Source organism: Schistocerca americana, chromosome 4, assembly GCF_021461395.2.
Source record: "Schistocerca americana isolate TAMUIC-IGC-003095 chromosome 4, iqSchAmer2.1, whole genome shotgun sequence".
NCBI lineage: Eukaryota > Metazoa > Arthropoda > Insecta > Orthoptera > Acrididae > Schistocerca > Schistocerca americana.
In genome coordinates, this window is record NC_060122.1 from 437,436,057 (window position 1) to 437,457,127 (window position 21,071).

General features: G+C 41.7%; 1 protein-coding gene and 1 non-coding gene across 2 annotated transcripts in view; one reads left to right on the plus strand and one right to left on the minus strand.

Annotated features, from left to right (window-relative positions):
• The window catches only part of LOC124612768 (mucin-12-like), a 290,845-nt gene that overhangs the window by 256,657 nt on the left and 13,117 nt on the right, over positions 1-21,071 (plus strand). The window contains exon 12 of the mRNA XM_047141163.1: positions 16,606-16,779. Coding sequence (XP_046997119.1) covers positions 16,606-16,779 — 174 coding nt within the window. The remainder of the gene's footprint in view (positions 1-16,605; positions 16,780-21,071) is intronic.
• Positions 15,585-15,751, minus strand: LOC124614531. Its single transcript, XR_006979748.1, has one exon. It is a non-coding gene; the product is annotated as a small nucleolar RNA Z112 (small nucleolar RNA).

The following is a 21,071-nucleotide window of genomic DNA, read 5'->3' on the forward strand; positions in this document are numbered from 1 at the left end:
AGAGATTTTCCAACTGTATTCATTTGAAAAATTATTAAAAAGTACCCTGTCCACAGAGAAAAGGATCATCTGTATTCAGCTATGTGTTGACAAAATAATTATCACAACTGCCTTTGCCCATAGACAGCTTGAATGCCTCTTAAAGAATTTGGGTAGCTTTCATAAAATATCTATTATCAGACAACTGTGCAACATACTCAAAACTATGGCTCAAATTGTAGTGATTCATTATCACTTATCATCTGGTGTGGTTGGGACTTGTGTGGTTGATTGCATATTTTAAGTGTTCCCCACAAGAAAGAAATTGTTTAGAGTCAAATCCTGGGACAGAGCAAGTCATTTTACTCCATCATTCCATCCTTCAAGTGATAAGGGAATTTTACAGTCATTATTTGTGATTCATCATGGAAGAGTGAACTGGATAACTATTCCCTTGGAATCATATACACTCTAATTTATCCAATGATAACTTTGCCAGGGTGGTGGGTAGGAGTTTTTTTGATAAAGGAATGTTCAAAAACCAACAGGGAAGCATTTCAAAAACATAAGAATAATCGATAGACGAACATGTGCTGGATGCTAGGTGCTTTGTGAAACAAGCTTTTTTTTTTTCCCCCCCCCCTCGAGAATATAAATCTGGCCCCCCATTTTACCAGTAGCATCTAGCTGCTTGCTGCGACTGCTTGCACAACCAACAGCCACCCTGTAGCCAGAAGTGGGAGAATCTACTACTCAAACACGAATCAACAACGCATGCGCATGAGCCTGCTTGTTACTGCTAAAACGAATCTAATGTAAACAGTTGTGACTTCTTGCTCATCGGAGGCAATTTTTTATGGAGCACTGCATAGTCTTCCTACGGCCTTTGACACATTTTGCTGTTGGCAGACACTTGCATGAGCACTGTGTGTTGTCGTATGTGTTAGAGTATGAGTTCTTGCCAGTCAGAATTACAAAAATAAACAGAAAACTAGAAAAATGAAAAATTCCCAGAATTCTAAAAAATTACCGGTTTTCTCCTGAACGAAAAATTCCTGGGTTTTTCCCAGATCTCCTGGTTGTCTCGGGTCATATACACGAAGCAACATTTATTGACAACAGTAACATGAATTTACATTAACATGTAATGGTGGGTATCAGACTATCTCTTTAGGCTACGTGAGTCACATCACCTCATTTCTGCCATTCCTTTATCACAAAAACTCCTACCCACCACCCTGGCAAAGTTATCATTGGATAAATTAGTGTGTATATGAGTCCAAGGGAATAGTTATCCAGCTCACTCTTCCAAGATGAATCACAAATAATGACTGTAAAATTCCCTTATCACTTGAGGGATGGAATGATGGAGGAAAATGACTTGCTCTGTCCCATGATTTGACTCTAAACGATTTCTTTCTTGTGGGGAACGCTTAAAATATGCAATCTACCACGAAGTCCCAACCACACCAGATGATAAGTGATAATGAATCACTGCAATTTGAGCAAATGCTTAAGTGAAGCATGAAACTTCATTGCACTAAGAAGATTATTCGTCTTGTGAGTAAAATATTTAGTTAATAGACTTTGGTATTCCATTTTATTATAGTTTTGAGTATGTTGCACAGTTATCTGATAATAGATATTTTATGAAAGCTACCCAAATTCTTTAAGAGGCATTCAAGCTGTCTATGGGCAAAGGCAGTTGTGATAATTATTTTGCCAACACACAGCTGAATACAGATGATCCTTTTCTCTGTGGACAGGGTACTTTTTAATAATTTTTTAAATGAATACAGTTGGAAAATCTCTCTCTTTTGGTGCTGACAAGTCACCCATTAAAAGCCACAGCACTGGCTTAAATGGAAATCTGAGTGAGAAAAATGTTGCTGGTTTCACAAAAACTGCTTGAACGTGAGGGCATATGCAGATTTGAAATAGTTCTCCTAAGCCCCTTTTGATATGCTTGAAGATGGCATATCGGCCAACTCATAAAAAACTGTAGCTGACCATGTATCTCTGTTGCATTAAGTAGTGCCAGGAGGAATTTTTTTTTATCACAGTAACCTCAGCCCATCTCTTGCTACCCATAATGAGCAAGTGTGGCACGAAAGTCTTGGATGGTGGTGTTGGCACCAAAACAGCATACTCTAGCTTCTTTTTGTCTCAGTTTTGGTATATTCCTGAGAATACTTCTGCGAAAGTTTCAATGCTAATGTTAACAAGCATCATATAACTGTACTTGTCCTGCCAATACCTTTCAAATACAATTAGAAATAGAATACCATTTAATAAAAAGAGAAAGAAAATTAGTATTTCAAGATTGCAGTTGATAGACGCCTTGCCCTGCATATGAGCGATTCATTATTGCCCATTAATGATCAAATCTATGCTTAAGAATTCTTGAGGAAAAAAAAACTTGTTTCACAAAGCACCTAGCATCCAGCGCACGTTCGTCTATCGATTATGATTTTGAAATGCTTCCCTGTTGGTTTTTGAACATCTTTGAATATGTTTTAAGTTGATTTCTGAATGAATCATAAGTTGATTTTTGAATGTGTGCACAGTGTACATGAGTCTCTGTCAGAAGAATCCTCGTCACATCTATAAATAAACTTCCCGCAGACAAAAGGGGATGGGGCTATAAAAGCTGAGCGGAGTAAAGCCAAATGGATGAATGCCAATTGCTGTCTGATTATGAGGTTGATTGGGTTTGCAAATGATCAGTGTTGTTCTAATTATTAGCGAAATCCATAGATTCAGACAACCAGAATGGAAATAAATGACTAACAGGAATAACGGGTGAGAAAGATTACGTATTATCTTCTCGGTGTATCCAAGAAAATGAAATTTTGACATAAATTTTTTGCCAGATCGCTATGCTAATAAGAACCAGTTGTACAGTCACCAGCTAGCAGCCACTGAAGTTGTATTCTGGAAGTAACGCAGAAAATGTGTTGTATAAACATGTAACAATGCCTGACTGGAGAATAATCATGGGATAACTAAACACGTGATTCTGGCAGGGTTAGTGAAGTTAATCGGCGAACAAATTTTGACAATGGTAGGAATAGCTACAGAATTGCTGATGACAAGATTGTTTGTTAGAACGAGGAAGGAGAAGAAGCGGGGACATCACACAAATAATGGAAGAATAAGAAAATTCAAAATTTATATAAAAATGTCGTAATACTTCTTTTTGATTTCATGCTTGAGAAACTGGTGCATTTGTTATTGGTACCTCCTTAATTATATTTTGTCGTGTTATAAAAATGACCATTTGTCCCGAAAAAGTCTCGTTTATTTGGTGTGTCTTACAAAATTGCTGCAATATTAGAAAGGCCTATTTTGTTTTATCTAGCAGACAGTGACACAATAGGTGTAATCAGATCGAGAAACCACACCAGTCTTGGGTGTTATTTGTATTAACAGCTTTTTCAGTATTAGATAACGACATTTCAATTTTTCACGTAGCAAAACGTTTGACGAACTTTGATGAGGTATTAGATTCTTTTCGCAGAAAGGAAAGCACGTCATGTAAAGCTGAAGCAAGATAAGAGAGGAAACAATGCTAGAAGCTAAGGATTGATGAAATGTGTACCTCCTTGCTTGTCTCTTGTCTTTATTGGTTTTATGTGTCCTATATTTAATTTTATGTCACACAAAACAGCAAGTTATTAGCTAATAGGCAATGTTGTTGTTTCTAGAATGAAATTTTCACTCTACAGCGGACTGTGCACTGATATGAAACTTCCTGGCAGATTAAAACTGTGTGCCAGACCGAGACTTGAACTCGGGGCCTTTGCCTTTCGCGGGCAAGTGCTCTAGCAAGGAGATGAGGTACTGGCAGAAGTAAAGCTGTGAGGACGGGGCGTGAGTCGTGCTTGGGTTGCTCAGTCGCTAGAGCACTTGCCCGCGAAAGGCAAAGGTCCCAAGTTCGAGTCTCGGTCCGGCACACAGTTTTAATCTGCCAGGAAGTTTCAATTTTGTTGTTGTCTTCAGTCCTGAGACTGGTTTGATGCAGCTCTTGGTCTCCCTCTACGATTTTTACCCTCCACACTGCCCTCCAATGCTAAATTTGTGATCCCTTGATGCCTCAGAACATGTCCTACCAACTACTCCCTTCTTCTTGTTAAGTTGTGCCAGAAACTCCTCTTCTCCCCAATTCTATTCAATACCTCCTCATTAATTGTGTGATCTACCCATCTAATCTTCAGCATTCTTCTGTAGCACCACATTTCGAAAGCTTCTATTCTCTTCTTGTCCAAACTATTTATCGTCCATGTTTCACTTCCATACAAATACTTTCAGAAAAGACTTCCTGACACTTAAATCTATACTCTATGTTAACAAATTTCTCTTCTTCAGAAACGCTTTCTTTGCCATTGCTAGTCCACATTTTATATCCTCTCTACTTCGACCATCATCAGTTATTTTGCTTCCCAAATAGCAAATCTCCTTTATTACTTTAAGTGTCTCATTTCCTAATCTAATTCCCTCAGCATCACCTGACTTAGTTCGACTACATTCCATTATCCTCGTCCTCCTTTCAAGACACTGTCCATTCCGTTAACTGCTCTTCCAAGTCCTTTGCTGACTCTGACAGAATTACAATGTCATGGCGAACCTCAAAGTTTTTATTTCTTCTCCATGGATTTTAACCTACTCCAAATTTTTCTTTTGTTTCCTTTACTGCTTGCTCAATATGCAGATTGAATAACATCGGGGAGAGGCTACAACCCTGTCTCACTCCTTTCCCAACCAATGCTTCCCTTTCATGTCCCTCGACTCTTGTAACTGCCATCTGATTTCTGTACAAATTGTAAATAGCCTTTCGCTCCCTGTATTTTACCCCTGCTACCTTCAGAATTTGAAAGAGAGTATTCCAGTCAACATTGTCAAAAGCTTTCTCTAAGTCTACAAATGCTAGAAACGTAGGTTTGCCTTTCCTTAATTTATTTTCTAAGATAAGTCGTTGGGTCAGTATTGTCTCACGTGTTCCAACATTTCTACGGAATCCAAACTGATCTTCCCCAAGGTCGCCTTCTACCAGTTTTTCCATTCATCTGTAAAGAATTGGCGTTAATATTTTGCAGCTGCGACTTATTAAACTGATAGATCGGTAATTTTCACATCTGTCAACACCTGCTTTCTTTCGGATCGAATTATTACTGTCAACACCTGCTTTCTTTCGGATTGGAATTATTATATTCTTCTTGAAGTCTGAGGGTATTTTGCCTGTCTCATACATCTTGCTCACCAGATGGTAAGAGTTTTGTCAGGACTCCCAAGGCTGTCAGTAATTCCAATGGAGTGTTGTCTACTCCCAGCGCCTTGTTTCGACTCAGGTCTTTCAGTGCTCTGTCAAACTCTTCACGCAGTATCGTATCTTCCATTTCATCTTCATCTACATCCTCTTCCATTTCCATAATATTGTCCTCAAGTACATTGCCCTTGTATAGACACTCTACATACTCCTTCCACCTTTCTGCTTTCCCTTCTTTGCTTAGAACTGGGCTCTTGATATTCATACAAGTGGTTCTCTTTTCTCCAAAGGTCTCTTTAATTTTCCTGTAGGCAGTATCCATCTTACCCGTAGTGATATGCGCCTCTACATCCTGTTCTCTAGCCATCCCTGCTTAGCCATTTTGCACTTCCTGTCAATCTCGTTTTTGAGACGTTTGTATTCCTTTTGGCCTGCTTCATTTACTGCGTTTTTATATTTTCTCCTTTCATCAATTAAATTCAATATTTCTTCTGTTACCCAAGGATTTCTACTAGCCCTCGTCTTTTTACCTACTTGATCCTCTGCTGCCTTCACTCAGAGCTACCCATTCTTCTTCCACTGTATTTCTTTCCCCCATTCCTATCAGTTGTTCCCTTATGCTCTCCCTGAAGCTCTTTACAACTTCTGGTTTAGTCAGTTTATCCAGGTCCCATCTCATTAAATTCCCACCTTTTTGCAGTTTCTTCAGTTTTAATCTACAGTTCATAATCAATAGATTGTGGTCAGAGTCCACATCTGCCCCTGGGAAAATTTAAAACCTGGTTCCTAAATCTCTTATCTTACCATTATATAATCTATCTGATACCTTCTAGTATCTCCAGGATTCTTCCATGTATACAACCTTCTTTTATGATTCTTGAACCAAATGTTAGCTATGATTAAGTTATGCTCTGTGCAAAATTCTACCAGACGGCTTCCTCTGTCATTTCTCTCCCCCAATCCATATTCACCCACTATGTTTCCTTCTCTCCCTTTTCCTACTCTCGAATTCCAGTCACCCATGACTATTAAATTTTCATCTCCCTTCACTACCTGAATAATTTCTTTTATCTCATCATACATTTCATCAATTTCTTCACCATCTGCAGAGCTAGTTGGCATATAAACTTGTACTACTGTAGCAGGCGTGGGCTTCGTGTCTATCGTGTCTATCTTGGCCACAATAATGCGTTCACTATGCTGTTTGTAGTACCTTACCCGCACTCATATTTTTTTATTCATTATTAAACCTACTCCTGCATTACCTCTATTTGATTTTGTATTGATAACCCTGTTTTCACCTGACCAAAAGTCTTGTCCCTCCTGCCACCAAACTTCACCAATTCCCACTATATCTAACTTTAACCTATCCATTTCCCTTTTTAAATTTTCTAACCTACCTGCCTGATTAAGGGATGTGACATTCCACACTCCGATTCGTAGAACACCAGTTTTCTGTCTCCTGATAACGACGTCCTTCTGAGTAGTCCCCGCCCGGAGATCCAAATGGGGGACTAATTTACCTCCGGAATATTTTACCCAAGAGGACGCCATCATCATTTAAGCATACAGTAAACCTGCAGGCCCTCGGGAAAAATTGCAGCTGTAGTTTCCCCTTGCTTTCACCCGTTCGCAGTACCAGCACAGCAAGGCTATTTTGGTTAGTGTTACAAGGCCAGATCAGTCAATCATCCAGACTGTTGCCCCTGCAACTACTGAAAAGGCTGCTGCCCCTCTTCAGGAACCACACGTTTGCCTGGCCTCTCAACAGATACCCCTCCGTTGTGGTTGCACCTATGGTACGGTCATCTGTGTTGCTGAGGCATGCAAGCCTCCCCACAAACGGCAAGGTCCATGGTTCATGGGGGTAGGCAATAAAGAGTGCAAATTTTCTGAAGAGTTCTTGTTCTCCCAATTACAAATAATCCTATTCGCTATTAATTGCAAGATTTTTTTTTTTTAAAGAGGGACAGGCTGTCAAACTGGCCAACTGGGAGCAGGAGAGGCACCACAGGATATTTCAGTTTCCACTGTCCTGAATATAGTTTGATGGCATCCATTACAAAATATACACATTTCAATTCCACAGAGCGAAATACAGTGATGTGCGATAGAAGAATGCTGTATGAAGAGGCATGGCACTGCACTTTGGCACACTTGCATTTCGTCTAACACATATGTTTTATGTTTCAGACTTTCCAGAATGATACGCGCTACAAGATGAACCTAGTTTTGAAAATTCGATTTTTTTAGTATTGTCCCAGTTCGCAAATATCATAGATCTGGGGCTGATGCACAGAGCAGTCTGAGTTACAGTGGGTAGTCTCCACGTGACCCGTGTTTACATTTAGTGATTTTGCTGTTTCCCCTTTGTTTGCTCTCCCGTCAAATGAAAACAAAACGGATATCTGTGGCTGGGAGCTATCAAGTGAATTAAAATACATTAACATAATTACAGAAGGCTAAAATATGGCATCAGTTTCAGATTTTATTTCCCCTCCTCCGTGCGGGTGCAGGTGTAAGAATAGGCCCGAGGTATTCCTGCCTGTTGTAAGAGGTGACCAAAAGGAGTCTCACGTTTTGACCTTTATGTGTTGGTCCCCTGTAGGGTTTGATCTCCATTCTCCAAAATTTTTCTGAAGAGCGAGCCAATTGGGGAAGGGCGCGTTACATGATGCATTGTGTCCATCGTCCATTGAGATCTTTAGCCCACTTCTTGTCATTGCATTGCAGTCCTGCTCATTCTCTGTCTTTTGGACGAGGTCACCTTTCTGGGTGCGTTTTCCACCATTCACTATGCAGTGCCTCTTTCTGCTCAGACAATGACCATGGGCTTCTTTGCACCTGATATCCAGCATGGTAGCCAGTCCATTGTGGTGGGGCCACCATGTAACCTGTTGGTTGTAGTCCCCCTGACAACACAGGGATCACTCTGCTGATGCCTGCGGCGTTAACTCCCCATGTATGCCAAGGAGTAGATACCTATCTCCCTGGGGCATCAGGACTCCGAGCAATGGCCATCCTGCCAGGTGGCCCTTGCTGCGGCTGGGTGGCATCCATGGGGAGAGCCCTTGGTCGGAGTGGGTGGCATCAGGGCAGATGACACACAATTAAGCGTGGTACGTCATCTCTTGAGGGTGGTAACCCACCAGCTGTCTCTAAGCGTTCCATGGCTCAATTCAATGCGCAGAAGTATGACCCCAAATCATTTCCCTCCCTGGCCACACCATGGGAGGCACATATGGCTAAGGATGACAGCGAAGGTTATTCACCCCGGTACCTCGTCTGTACGAGAGTTGATGGGGAATCATCGTGTCAAGCAAGCCTGTTTTTGGGCAGCATTTAGAGGACAAGTTTGCGGAGGTGGAGGGCTTATCCAAAATGCGCTCTGGGTCAGTCTTAGTAAAAACAGCATCCTCTGCCTAGTCATGGGTATTACTCGCCTGTGACAAGCTGGGGGATGTTTCTGTTTCCATCGCACCCCATAAGAGCTTAAATATAGTCCAGAGTATTATATTCCATAGGGACCTCCTTTTACGAGTCTGATGACAAGCTGTGCGCCAATTTAGTGTGGCGAAGTGTTCACTTCGTCCGGTGTGTCCATCGGGGTCCGAGTAATAATCAGGTTGCCACCGGTGCCTTCATCTTGGCCTTCGAGGGTGACACATTACCTGAGATGGTCGAGGTGATTGCCTACCGCTGTGATGTCAAGCCATATATCTCTCTCCCGATGCAGTGCTTTAAGTGCTGGAAATTCGGTCATATGTCTTCCCACTGTACGTCCAGCACTGCCTGTCGAGATTGTGGACGTCCTTCTCATCCCAATACTCCAAGTGCCCCGCCTCCCATCTGTGTCAACTGCAGAGAGTACCATTCCCTTTGCTCGCTGGACTGTAGGATTCTATAGAAAGAACAGAAGATAATGGAATACAAGACCTTGGACTGCCTGACCTACACTGAGGCTAAGCGAAAATACGAGATGCTCCATCCTGTGCTTATGAATTCAACCTATGCTGCTGCTATGACTACGGTTCTACCATCTCTCGTTCCGCTGCGTACAGTTGGCTCTGAGACGTCAGACTCCACCTGCCCCCTGATGGTGGGGGCCACTTCACTCCTGCACCACCTACTTCAGGAGCAACACAACAACCCCCCCTCCACCCCCCCTCCCCCCACCCCCCCACCCACCACTCCCAAACATCGGGGACATCAGTCCTCACTTCTCAGCCACTTCTCCTCTCACTTCTTCTTCAGCTCCTCTCATCAGGAAGGGGTCTCTTGGGTCACTCCCTTCCCAGGTTCCGACCAGTGGATAAGCGGATACCCGCCAGTGGCTGAAGCAACCTCAGTTAGCTGGTCGTAGGGCTTCATGGGCCTCCTCAGTCCCTGAGGCTGACCCAGTGAAGCCCTCCCAGCCAGAAACACCGAAGGAACAGTGAGAGAAACCAAAAAAGAAGAAGGCACCCAAGAATCCAGACCTTGCGGTAGCACCCATACCACTGCTCCCAACAAGCTCCCTGACGGTGTGTTGGAGATTCTGGCGTCTGCTGAGGACCTAGATCTTTCTGGACCCTCAGACACAACAGATGTTGATCGCACAGGTACTGAATGGTAGGCAGCAGGTGACCCTGAGGTGTAACTTGCCTCCTTGAGCGCTTCATGCCTTCCCAGCCCAACAGTGATGTCATTCTCCAGTGGAATTGTGGTGGTTCTTTCAACCACCTGGCTAAGCTACGGCAATTGTTATGCTGTACACCTGCTTTCTGCATTGCCCTCCAGGAAACCTGGTTCCTGGCAATGCGAACCCCTGCCCTCCATGGCTATAGGGGATATTACAAGAAACATAGCAAATATAATAGGGTGTCAGGTGGCGTCTGTGTCCTGAACTCTGTGTATAACGAACCTGTACCCCTTCAAACTTAGGATAAGGATGACACAGGAAATCACTCTTTGCAACTTACATCTTGCTCCAGATGGTGCGGTACCCCTGAATGTCCAGGCTGCCTTGATTGATCAACTCCCTAAACCTTTCCTACTTCTGGGAGATTTTTACGCCCATAACCCCTTGTGGGGCAGTACCATGCTTACTAGCCGAGGCAGAGGAGTCGAAAATTTACTGTCCCAACTTGAGCTCTTCCTCTAAAATATTGGGTTTGCCATACATTTCTGCCATCGGTGCCTACCCAGATCGGCCTTAGACAAGGCAGACTGAGAAGCCTTCACCTCTGCTGTTACCATTGAGTCTCCCCCACATGGAGCCATCAATGTTCTGGTTGACCAGGTCACCACAATGGTTGTTTGTGAGGCGGAAAATGCAATCCCTCGTCCTCTAGGGTGCACCCGGCGAAAGACAGTCCCGTGGTGGTAGCTGGAAGCCACTGAGGCCATTAGAGAGTGTTGGCGAGCTCTACAGCGGCATAAGCGGAACCCTTCCTTAGAGCACCTCAAAGCCTTTAAACAGCTCCGTGCCCCCACATGCCAGCTTATACAAAGAAGGAAACAGGAGTGTTGGGAAAGGTACGTCTCGACCATTGGGTGCCATATGTGACCTTCCCAATTCTGGACCGAGACCAAACATCTTTTCAGGTACCAGACCCCAATGGATGTCTCTGGTGTTCACATAAATGGCATGTTGTCTACTGACGCAAATGCAATTGCCAAGCACTTTGCTGAGCACTATGCTCATGTCCTTGCTCAAAGGATTGTCCCCCAATCATTCACGTCCTCAAGGAGCGAATGGAAGGGAGGGTTCTCTCGTCCACTACATGCACAGTCAACCCTATAACACCTCATTTACAGACTAGGAGCTGCTCAGTGCCCTTGCATGTTGCTCCAACACAGCTCCTGGGCCGGATCAGATCCACAGTCAGATGATTAAACATCTCTCGCCTGACTACAAGTGGCATCTCCTCGTCATCTTCAACCAGATCTGGTGCGATTGTATCTTTCCATCGCAATGATGTGAGAACATCGTCATTCCGGTGCTCAAACCTGATAAGAACCTGCTTGACATGGATAGCTATCGGCCCATTAGCCTCACCAACATTCTTTGTAAGCTGCTGGAATGTATGGTGTGTCGGCAGTTAAATTGGGTTCTGGACTCACATAGCCTCCTGGCCCCATGTCGCGGTGGCTTCCGCCAGGGTCGCTCTACCACTGATAATCTGGTATCCCTCGAGTCTGCCATCCAAGCAGTCTTTTCCAGACGCCAACACCTGGTTGCTACCTTTTTTTACTTACACAAAGCATACGACACGACCTGGAGATATCATAACTTTGCCACATTGTATGAGTGGGGTCTCTGGGGCCCACTTCTGATTTTTATCCAAAACTTCCTGTTGCTTCATGCTTTCCATGTCCAAGTTGGTGCCTCCCATAGTTCCCCCCATATCCAGGAAAATGGCATCCCACAGGGCTCTATATTGAGTGTCTATTTCTTTTTAATGGCCATTAAAGGACTAGCAGCAGCTGTAGGGCCTTCAGTCTTACCATCTCTGTATGCAGACGATTTCTGCATTTCGTACTGCTGCTTCAGTACTGGTGTTGCTGAGCGGCGCATACAGGGAGCCATCCACAAGGCGCAGTCATGGGCTCTAGCCCACGGCTTCCAGTTTTCAGCCTCAAAGTTGTGTGTCGTGCACTTCTGTCAGTGTCGTACCATTCATCTCGACGCAGAACTTTACCTTCATGATGATCCACTCACTGTAGTGGAGACATATCGATTCTTAGGACTGGTTTTCGACACCCAATTGACTTGGCTTCCTCACCTTCTTAAGCGGAAGTGCTGGCAGCACCTCAAATCAACTCTTTGATGACAAGCTATTTAGAAGAATTTCGAACCCTGAAGATCAGACATTTATGTCATTATTAAAAATTTGGCTGGCACATTTGTGTGATATATGTTAAAGTGTTACACACGCAAAAAAGACCAACATTATATGTGAAAGCTTAGCTTCTCTTGCAGCTTATTAACCTTAGAGACCAATGTTATACGTGAAAGCTTTGTTTTTCTTGTAGCATCACTATGTATATTAATTTAAACTATTAACTTTCCCTGTTTGTGTGTTCGCGCTACTTAACAGTTATGTTGCTGTTGGCTGACTACATCATGTGTCCTATGCTCTGAATATCCGCTGTCATTGGCAGGCGAGATCACATGGCATGAGCTATGACTGGCTTACAAAAGGGCATCGCAATCTTGATTTCAATGATTCGGAAAGTAATTGCGGTGTTTGGTGGAATTCCAATGTATACTTTCGTAATACTAAAATACGCAGTGTACATATTGTTGCACATCAAAAATATTTCCAAAATGTGTGTTTTTCCCTGAGTTTCGTTTTCTAAAATGCCGGGAAATTCTACGCCTGTGTATAAAACCATAACCATTCAAAGGATTGATAAGTTTTGCAGGTCTGAGGAAAATCATACTATCACTTAACACAGAGAAAATGTCTTTTCACCTGGGAGAAAATGTATTTTTAACTGGGGAATACTGGAAAAATCTGGGAATTTTTTTCCCTTGTCAGTGTATACTCCCTATAGTATCATTTCTCGTGTGTTACAGAGCAATCCTGCAAAATTGTATAAAATATTTGAAACCATAGCCTTCGAGTACAAGCTCCGATGACTGATAAGAAAGGTATAATTTGTGTCACCGCAAGAAGCAGATAACATTCATCTGGCTGATCACACATTCTTTATGATGTCTCTCTTGCCAGCAGGTAGACTGATAAGCACAACAGCCAGAATAGTTTGTTTTTTTTCTCCCCTCCATGTGCTCTGTCAGTTGCAGTCACTTTCCTCGTCCTCTTGACATCCATACTGCCCCTTTGGACTAATACTCTGACGATGCATGCAAGTGCCTAACGTGTAGGATGCCGGTGAAAAAGCAACTTTCCTTTCACATTCATATATACAATTAGTGAGCCTAATTTATCTTCATTCCTGTGTATTTTTCAACATAAGAGACACTGAAGCCCAAATGAACTGTCATGTGATAGTAGACAACTCAATATGTGACATATTCCGTGTAACAGTCCAATTCGTGCACAGTGGTGGTCCATGCAGGTCAAGCCAACGGTCGAGACTGCAGTCTTACCAGATCCCAGCAACAGTTTTCGTGTGTGCATACGTGTGTGTTGCGCTTAAAGAAAACGTGTATCTTGCTAATTATGCCTTGCTTACTTATATAGAATTTGTCGCTTACCATCATCATCATTATCCATGACATCTCACAACAAATGGAATAAACATTCACTAATTAACATGCTACAATCATGTTTAATGCTTATACTGGCTATGACATTCACAGTAGAGTGCTCAGAACCCTGCTGAACACTTATTGACTGTCAGAGAATTCATAACTAGGTATATAGAATGAGCCTAAACTCAACAGTCATTGTTCATAGCTCCAAATGCATTTTTAAGTGCAGCAAAAATGGTTGATATATGTTGAAGCCTACCTTATGAGCACCTCTTCATGGTGTTTCCATCAAAGTGGCAGAATCTGTCTGCTTACCTCTTACTTTTTGCATTTTTCTTAGATATTGTTACAAAAAGCTGCAACACCAATGAAACAATACTGAAAATCAATGTACTCACAGTTTGACAGCTTTTGAATGTCCCTCTGTTTACAGATAATTATTTATTGTGCAGAGGTGCAGGAAACTGTATTTAGTTGGTAGATGAAAAGTGATACAAAATAATGTCATCTTGAAATGTATTACTTGTGTAATAAGACTTGTATTTGAGAGGAGAGGTTGTTCAAATACCGGTCTGCCATCTAGTTTTAGTTTCCATGATTTCTCTAATTCGCTGTAGGTGAATTCTGGGATGGTTTCTTCCCAGCACTTCTCCAAGACAAGCTTGAGATGCATCTCTAATGACCTTATCGTCAACACGACATTAACTCTTTATCTTCCTTCCTTGCCATCTTAATGGCATCTTCTAAATATGTTAATTCCAGTGCATGCCAAATATCGGCCGTCTTGCTATTATTTAACACACTTGTCACCATCATTCATTCTTCTCAGTAGCAAGTGTGTGTGTATATATAATGGAAGGAAACATTCCACGTGGGAGAAATTATATATAAAAACAAAGATGAGGTGACTTACCGAACAAAAGCGCTGGCAGGTCGATAGACGCACAAACAAACACAAACATACACACAAAATTCAAGCTTTCGCAACAAACTGTTGCCTCATCAGGAAAGAGGGAAGGAGAGGGGAAGACGAAAGGAAGTGGGTTTTAAGGGAGAGGGTAAGGAGTCATTCCAATCCCGGGAGCGGAAAGACTTACCTTAGGGGGAAAAAAGGACAGGTATACACTCGCACACACGCACATATCCATCCACACATACAGACACAAGCAGACATATTTTCAACAGAAAGAGGAAAATAAGACGACAGAAAAGATTTCGAAATGCAACAGTGACAATAACAAACGTAATTGTTGGATTCAAATTAATGATATCAATACAATGGAAGGAAACATTCCACGTGGGAAAAATTATATATAAAAACAAAGATGAGGTGACTTACCGAACAAAAGCGCTGGCAGGTCGATAGACACACAAACATACACACAAAATTCAAGCTTTCGCAACAAACTGTTGCCTCATCAGGAAAGAGGGAAGGAGAGGGGAAGACGAAAGGAAGTGGGTTTTAAGGGAGAGGGTAAGGAGTCATTCCAATCCCGGGAGCGGAAAGACTTACCTTAGGGGGAAAAAAGGACAGGTATACACTCGCACACACACACATATCCATCCACACATACAGACACAAGCAGACATATTTTCTGCTTGTGTCTGTATGTGTGGATGGATATGTGCGTGTGTGCGAGTGTATACCTGTCCTTTTTTCCCCCTAAGGTAAGTCTTTCCGCTCCCGGGATTGGAATGACTCCTTACCCTCTCCCTTAAAACCCACTTCCTTTCGTCTTCCCCTCTCCTTCCCTCTTTCCTGATGAGGCAACAGTTTGTTGCGAAAGCTTGAATTTTGTGTGTATGTATGTGTCTGTTTGTGTTTCAATCGACCTGCCAGCACTTTCGTATGGTAAGTCACATCATCTTTGTTTTTAAATATATTTTTCCCGCGTGGAATGTTTAACATTCCACATGGGAAAAATATACCTAAAAACAAAGATGATGTGACTTACCAAACGAAAGTGCTGGCACGTCAATAGACACACAAACATACACACAAAATTCCAGCTTTCGCAACAAACTGTTGCCTCGTCAGAAAAGAGGGAAGGAGAGGGAAAGACGAAAGGATGTGGGTTTTAAGGGAGAGGGTAAGGAGTCATTCCAATCCCGGGAGCGGAAAGACTTACCTTAGGGGGGGAAAAAGGACAGGTATACACTCGCACTCACACTCATATCCATCCGCACATACACAGACACAAGCAGACATTTTGTGTCTGCTTGTGTCTGTGTATGTGCGGATGGATATGAAATTTAATTTGTGCTGTCTAAAATGACAATTCCTATTGTAATATGTCTTCCTCTACTGCTTTAAACTCCAGTCTGTGGATATATGGGTATATGTAGGGCCTATGGTATAGACATTACTGATGACACATTTTAATGAAGTACAAATTGTATTCTGGTGAGAAGGCAACTTTAAATTTAAAGTGATATCCCTTATTTTTGTTTGTTTGTTTATGTGTTTATCATAACAACAAATGCTGCATGATAATTTCATTATTATTATTATTATTATTATTATTATTATTATTATTGAAGGTGAGAGTTTAAACCTGATTGATCAGAACATCAATATCTGCAGGAATTCATATTGCAGCTGCCATTGGGATGCTAATGAGATTAGACACAGCAAGAAAAGATTGTCTTCCTCTTAATGGGAATGGAATCTTGATGATGTGTGATGCAGTTCTTTGCCTTGAAATCTGATAAACTTTTTCTTTTTTTTCTTCTTCTTCTTCTTCCAGAAATGGATTGACAGGTGTTTGTGAGAAAGAGTACTAACCTACTGTTCCTTAAAAGTGATTAACACATTTTGTGAAAGTCTTGCTGACATTGCACGTGGCATTTAAAGTATAGCAGCAATCATCATACATCTTTGTGAAGGGACATAAACAAGTTTTATTGAAAGAATCTACAATATGATTAATCAAATTTGAGAGACAACACTTACAGTCACACTTTTAATTTTGTTCTACTTTCTATTGCAATACTGGTATCATACCACACCATGGTAGGTCAAATAATATTGGAAGAATCTGCAATATGATTAATCAAATTTAAAAGACGACACTTACAGTCACTTGTTTTACTTTTTATTGTAATACCGGTATCATACCACATCATGTTAGGTCAAATAATTTTTTTTTTCTTTTAGGATATTAACAAGTGGCTGGATGACACACCACGATTCTCTGAATTTTCATCTGCAAGTAATTCCCCATCATATTTCATGAACACTGGAACAGAAGAATATGATGGGTCAACTCGTGTGGATGAACATAAAAATGGTTCTAAATCACATGAGAAAGCTTTCCGTAAGGAGCAAAAGGTAAACAATATTTTTCTTATACTTTTGTATGTATTTTGTATTTTATGATTTAATGATTTTTTCTACATTTGTAATGAATGAGAAAGAGCTGTCACTTACAAGTATTTTTTTGTTGTTATTGATGCACAAGCAGTATCGGCTCTTACATGAACATCACTTATTCAACATTGCAATGGCATTCTTGAGTTGCTAAAGCAGCTCAGTACAGCCAAGAGTACCTGGTGATGGTAAGGTAATAATTAGGCACATGAACCTTTAATTACTTCACCAATGACTGGCTGCAAACTGTAATGCTACCCAGCATTTGGTGTCTATCAGGTGTTTATGTAAAAGCCAAAATATCATAGTTGACTGGCTCATTTTCATGTTGTCTGAGAGATGATCCAGTGTTTGGTACCAGTTAATGAGTTAATGTACTCCTGATTTTTCAGGTTAATGTGGGGGGAAAAGCTGCATAGATAATCGAAGATTTTTTCAAACATATATTCAAGGTGATGTTAGCTCTTTTTTTTATGCCAAAATAAACCTTAAACCAGATAATACGCACACGAAGAATTGAAAATACACTTATATTGTGCTATTTTAGTTTTAAGTCTAGGCAGCTAGTTTGGCAAGAAGAAAATCGTGATTCTAACAAATACTTCACTTTATTGCCATCATGAATGCACTCCTGGACTGCTCTCAGTGAAAACACCATGAGCAGCATGTGCCCAGTCAACTCCAAATGCATTGCTTGCACCACATTTATAATAAAGAAAGTATTTCCCAACAAACTTAAAATTTCACATATTCTTGCCTTTGAAGATTTTTTAATGCTAAAATTAATTGTTATTACAGTGCAATTATTCTATTCAACTACTAGGGCAAAATACTCCACAGTGTGTGACACATGTACACAATCATGCTCACAATACTAAGGACTCAGAACCATCTGTGGAGATAACTAAAATGCGCAAGTAATGTTTCTGAGATGTTCAGTCTATTGGAATGTCATATGCTGGAAGTTAAAGATATTATTGCAATGTTACGAGGGCAGTTCAATAAGTAATGCAAAACATTTTTTTTCTCGGCCAATTGTGGTTGAAAAAACCGGAAATTTCTTGTGGAATATTTTCAAACATTCCCGCTTCGTCTCGTATAGTTTCATTGACTTCCGACAGGTGGCAGCGCTGTATGGAGCCGTTAAAATGGCATCTGTAACGGATGTGCATTGCAAACAACGGGCAGTGATCGAGTTTCTTTTGGCGGAAAACCAGGGCATCTCAGATATTCATAGGCGCTTGCAGAATGTCTACGGTGATCTGGCAGTGGACAAAAGCACGGTGAGTCGTTGGGCAAAGCGTGTGTCATCATCGCCGCAAGGTCAAGCAAGACTGTCTGATCTCCCGCGCGCGGGCCGGCCGTGCACAGCTGTGACTCCTGCAGTGGCGGAGCGTGCGAACACACTCGTTCGAGATGATCGACGGATCACCATCAAACAACTCGGTGCTCAACTTGACATCTCTGTTGGTAGTGCTGTCACAATTGTTCACCAGTTGGGATATTCAAAGGTTTGTTCCCGCTGGGTCCATCGTTGTCTAACCGAACACCATAAAGAGCAAAGGAGAACCATCTGTGCGGAATTGCTTGCTCGTCATGTGGCTGAGGGTGACAATTTCTTGTCAAAGATTGTTACAGGCGATGAAACATGGGTTCATCACTTCGAACCTGAAACAAAACGGCAATCAATGGAGTGGCGCCACACCCACTCCCCTACCAAGAAAAAGTTTAAAGCCATACCCTCAGCCGGTAAAGTCATGGTTACAGTCTTCTGGGACGCTGAAGGGGTTATTCTGTTCGATGTCCTTCCCCATGGTCAAACGATCAACTCTGAAGTGTATTGTGCTACTCTTCAGAAATTGAAGAAACGACTTCAGCGTGTTCGTAGGCACAAAAATCTGAACGAACTTCTCCTTCTTCATGACAACGCAAGACCTCACACAAGTCTTCGCACCCGAGAGGAGCTCACAAAACTTCAGTGGACTATTCTTCCTCGTGCACCCTACAGCCCCGATCTCGCACCGTCGGATTTCCATATGTTGGCCCAATGAAGGACGCAATCCATGGGAGGCACTACGCGGATGATGAAGAAGTTATTGATGCAGTACGACGTTGGCTCCGACATCGACCAGTGGAATGGTACCGTGCAGGCATACAGGCCCTCATTTCAAGGTGGCGTAAGGCCGTAGCATTGAATGGAGATTACGTTGAAAAATAGTGTTATGTAGCTAAAAGATTGGGGAATAACCTGGTGTATTTCAATGCTCAATAAAACAACCGCTGCTTCAGAAAAAAAATGTGTTGCATTACTTATTGAACTGCCCTCGTATAACGCCCATAAAGACATCAGATATCATTAGCATTAATAAAAAATAAACATTTGTTTTTAATATGCAGAAGAAGAAAAATTTTATAATTTGCTTGCGAAAATTAAAAAATTACGAGAAGAGAGAATGACTGATCGGAACTTACCTTCAGGAGATGCAATTCTAGGTACTGCTGATAGGAGCATATAAAAATACAATAAATTTTCCTAGCTTTCATAACTATTTGTGTCATTCTCAGGGTGGAAAGATGGATAGATTGAGAAAGGTTAAAAAGGAGTTCACTCAGACTCTGGAATAAGAGGAGCCTAACTATTCTACATCTATACCTTGCAAACCACTGTGAAGTGCATGTCATTGTGTCGGTTTTTCGGTTTTCCTACCATTCGTGTATAGAGCACAGGAAGAATGATTGTTTAAATGCCTCTGCATGCACTGTAATTAATCTAATCTTGTCCTCATGATCCTTAGAGGGTTGTGGTATATTCATAGAATCATCAATTAAAGCCAATTCTTGAGTCTTTGTGTGTAGGCTTTCTCAGGATAGTTTACGTCTGTTGTAAAGAGTCTGCCAGTTCAGTTCCTTCAGCATCTCTGTGACACCCTCACACGGGTCAAAGAAACCTGTGACTGTTCATGCTGCCCTTCTCTGTATACCTACAATACCTCTGTTAGTCCTATTTGGTACAGGTCCCACACACTTGAGTAATATTCTAGAATGGGTCATGCAAGTGATTTGTAACCAGTCTCCTTTGCAGAATGATTGCATCTCCCCAGTTTCCTACCAATAAACTGAAGTCTACCATCTGTTTTACCCATGACTGAGCCTATGTGATCTTTGTATTTCATATTCTTGCAAAGTGTTACACATAGGTATTTGTATAAGTTGGCCAATACCAATGGCGGTCCATTGATATTATAGTCATAGGTCATAGTATCCTTTGTATTTTTCATTTTTGAAGTGTACAATTTTACATTTTAGAACATCTAAAGCAGGTTGCACCACTTTGAAACCTTATCAAGATATGCCAGAATACTTATGCAGCTGCTTTCAGACACTACTTCATTATAGGTAACTGCATAATCTGCGAAAAGTCTGCAAGGCCATTATATACTACAGCAACAGTAAGGGTCCCAACACACTTTCCTGGAGTACACCTGAAGTTACTTCTATATTTGACAATGAATGCCCATGCAGGATAACATGCTGTGTCCTCTCTACCAGAAAATGCTCAATCCTGTCACAAATTTCTCTTGATACCCCATATGACCATCCTTTCGACAAGAAGTGTAGATGTGGTTCTGAGTCAAATGCTCTTCGGAAATCAAGAAATACTACATCTACCTGACTGCCTTGATCTAGAGCTTTCATTGTGTCATATGAGAAAATTATGAATTGGGTTACTCATTATCAATGTATTTGTAATCCAACAATATTGTGAAAAGGAAAGTTGCTGATCACCATATAGCAGTGTTGCTGAGTCGCGGAGAGGCACAACAAAGAGACTGTCACAAATGTAGCTTTTGGCCAGTAAGGCCTTTGTCAAAATTAGATGACAAACACACACACACACACACACACACACACACACAAATGCAACTCGCGCACACACACACACACACACACACACACACACACACACACACACACACATGACTGCAGTCTCTGGCAACTGAGGCCACACTGCTGCTGGAATCCAAGCTGGTTGACTTGGAGGATGTCATTCTGTTCAAAATAGCTCATTATGTTTGAGCCCAGAATATGTTCTAAGAATCTGCAACAAATTGACATAGTTTTGTGGCATCCTTTTGGATGTTGCGTTTATACTTCTGAGTCCCACAGCTGTTGTTATCTGATCTGGATGGACAGTCACTATAACCTTTAAAAATAAAAAAATAAACCAACCGTGTGTGCATTCCACAGTCAAC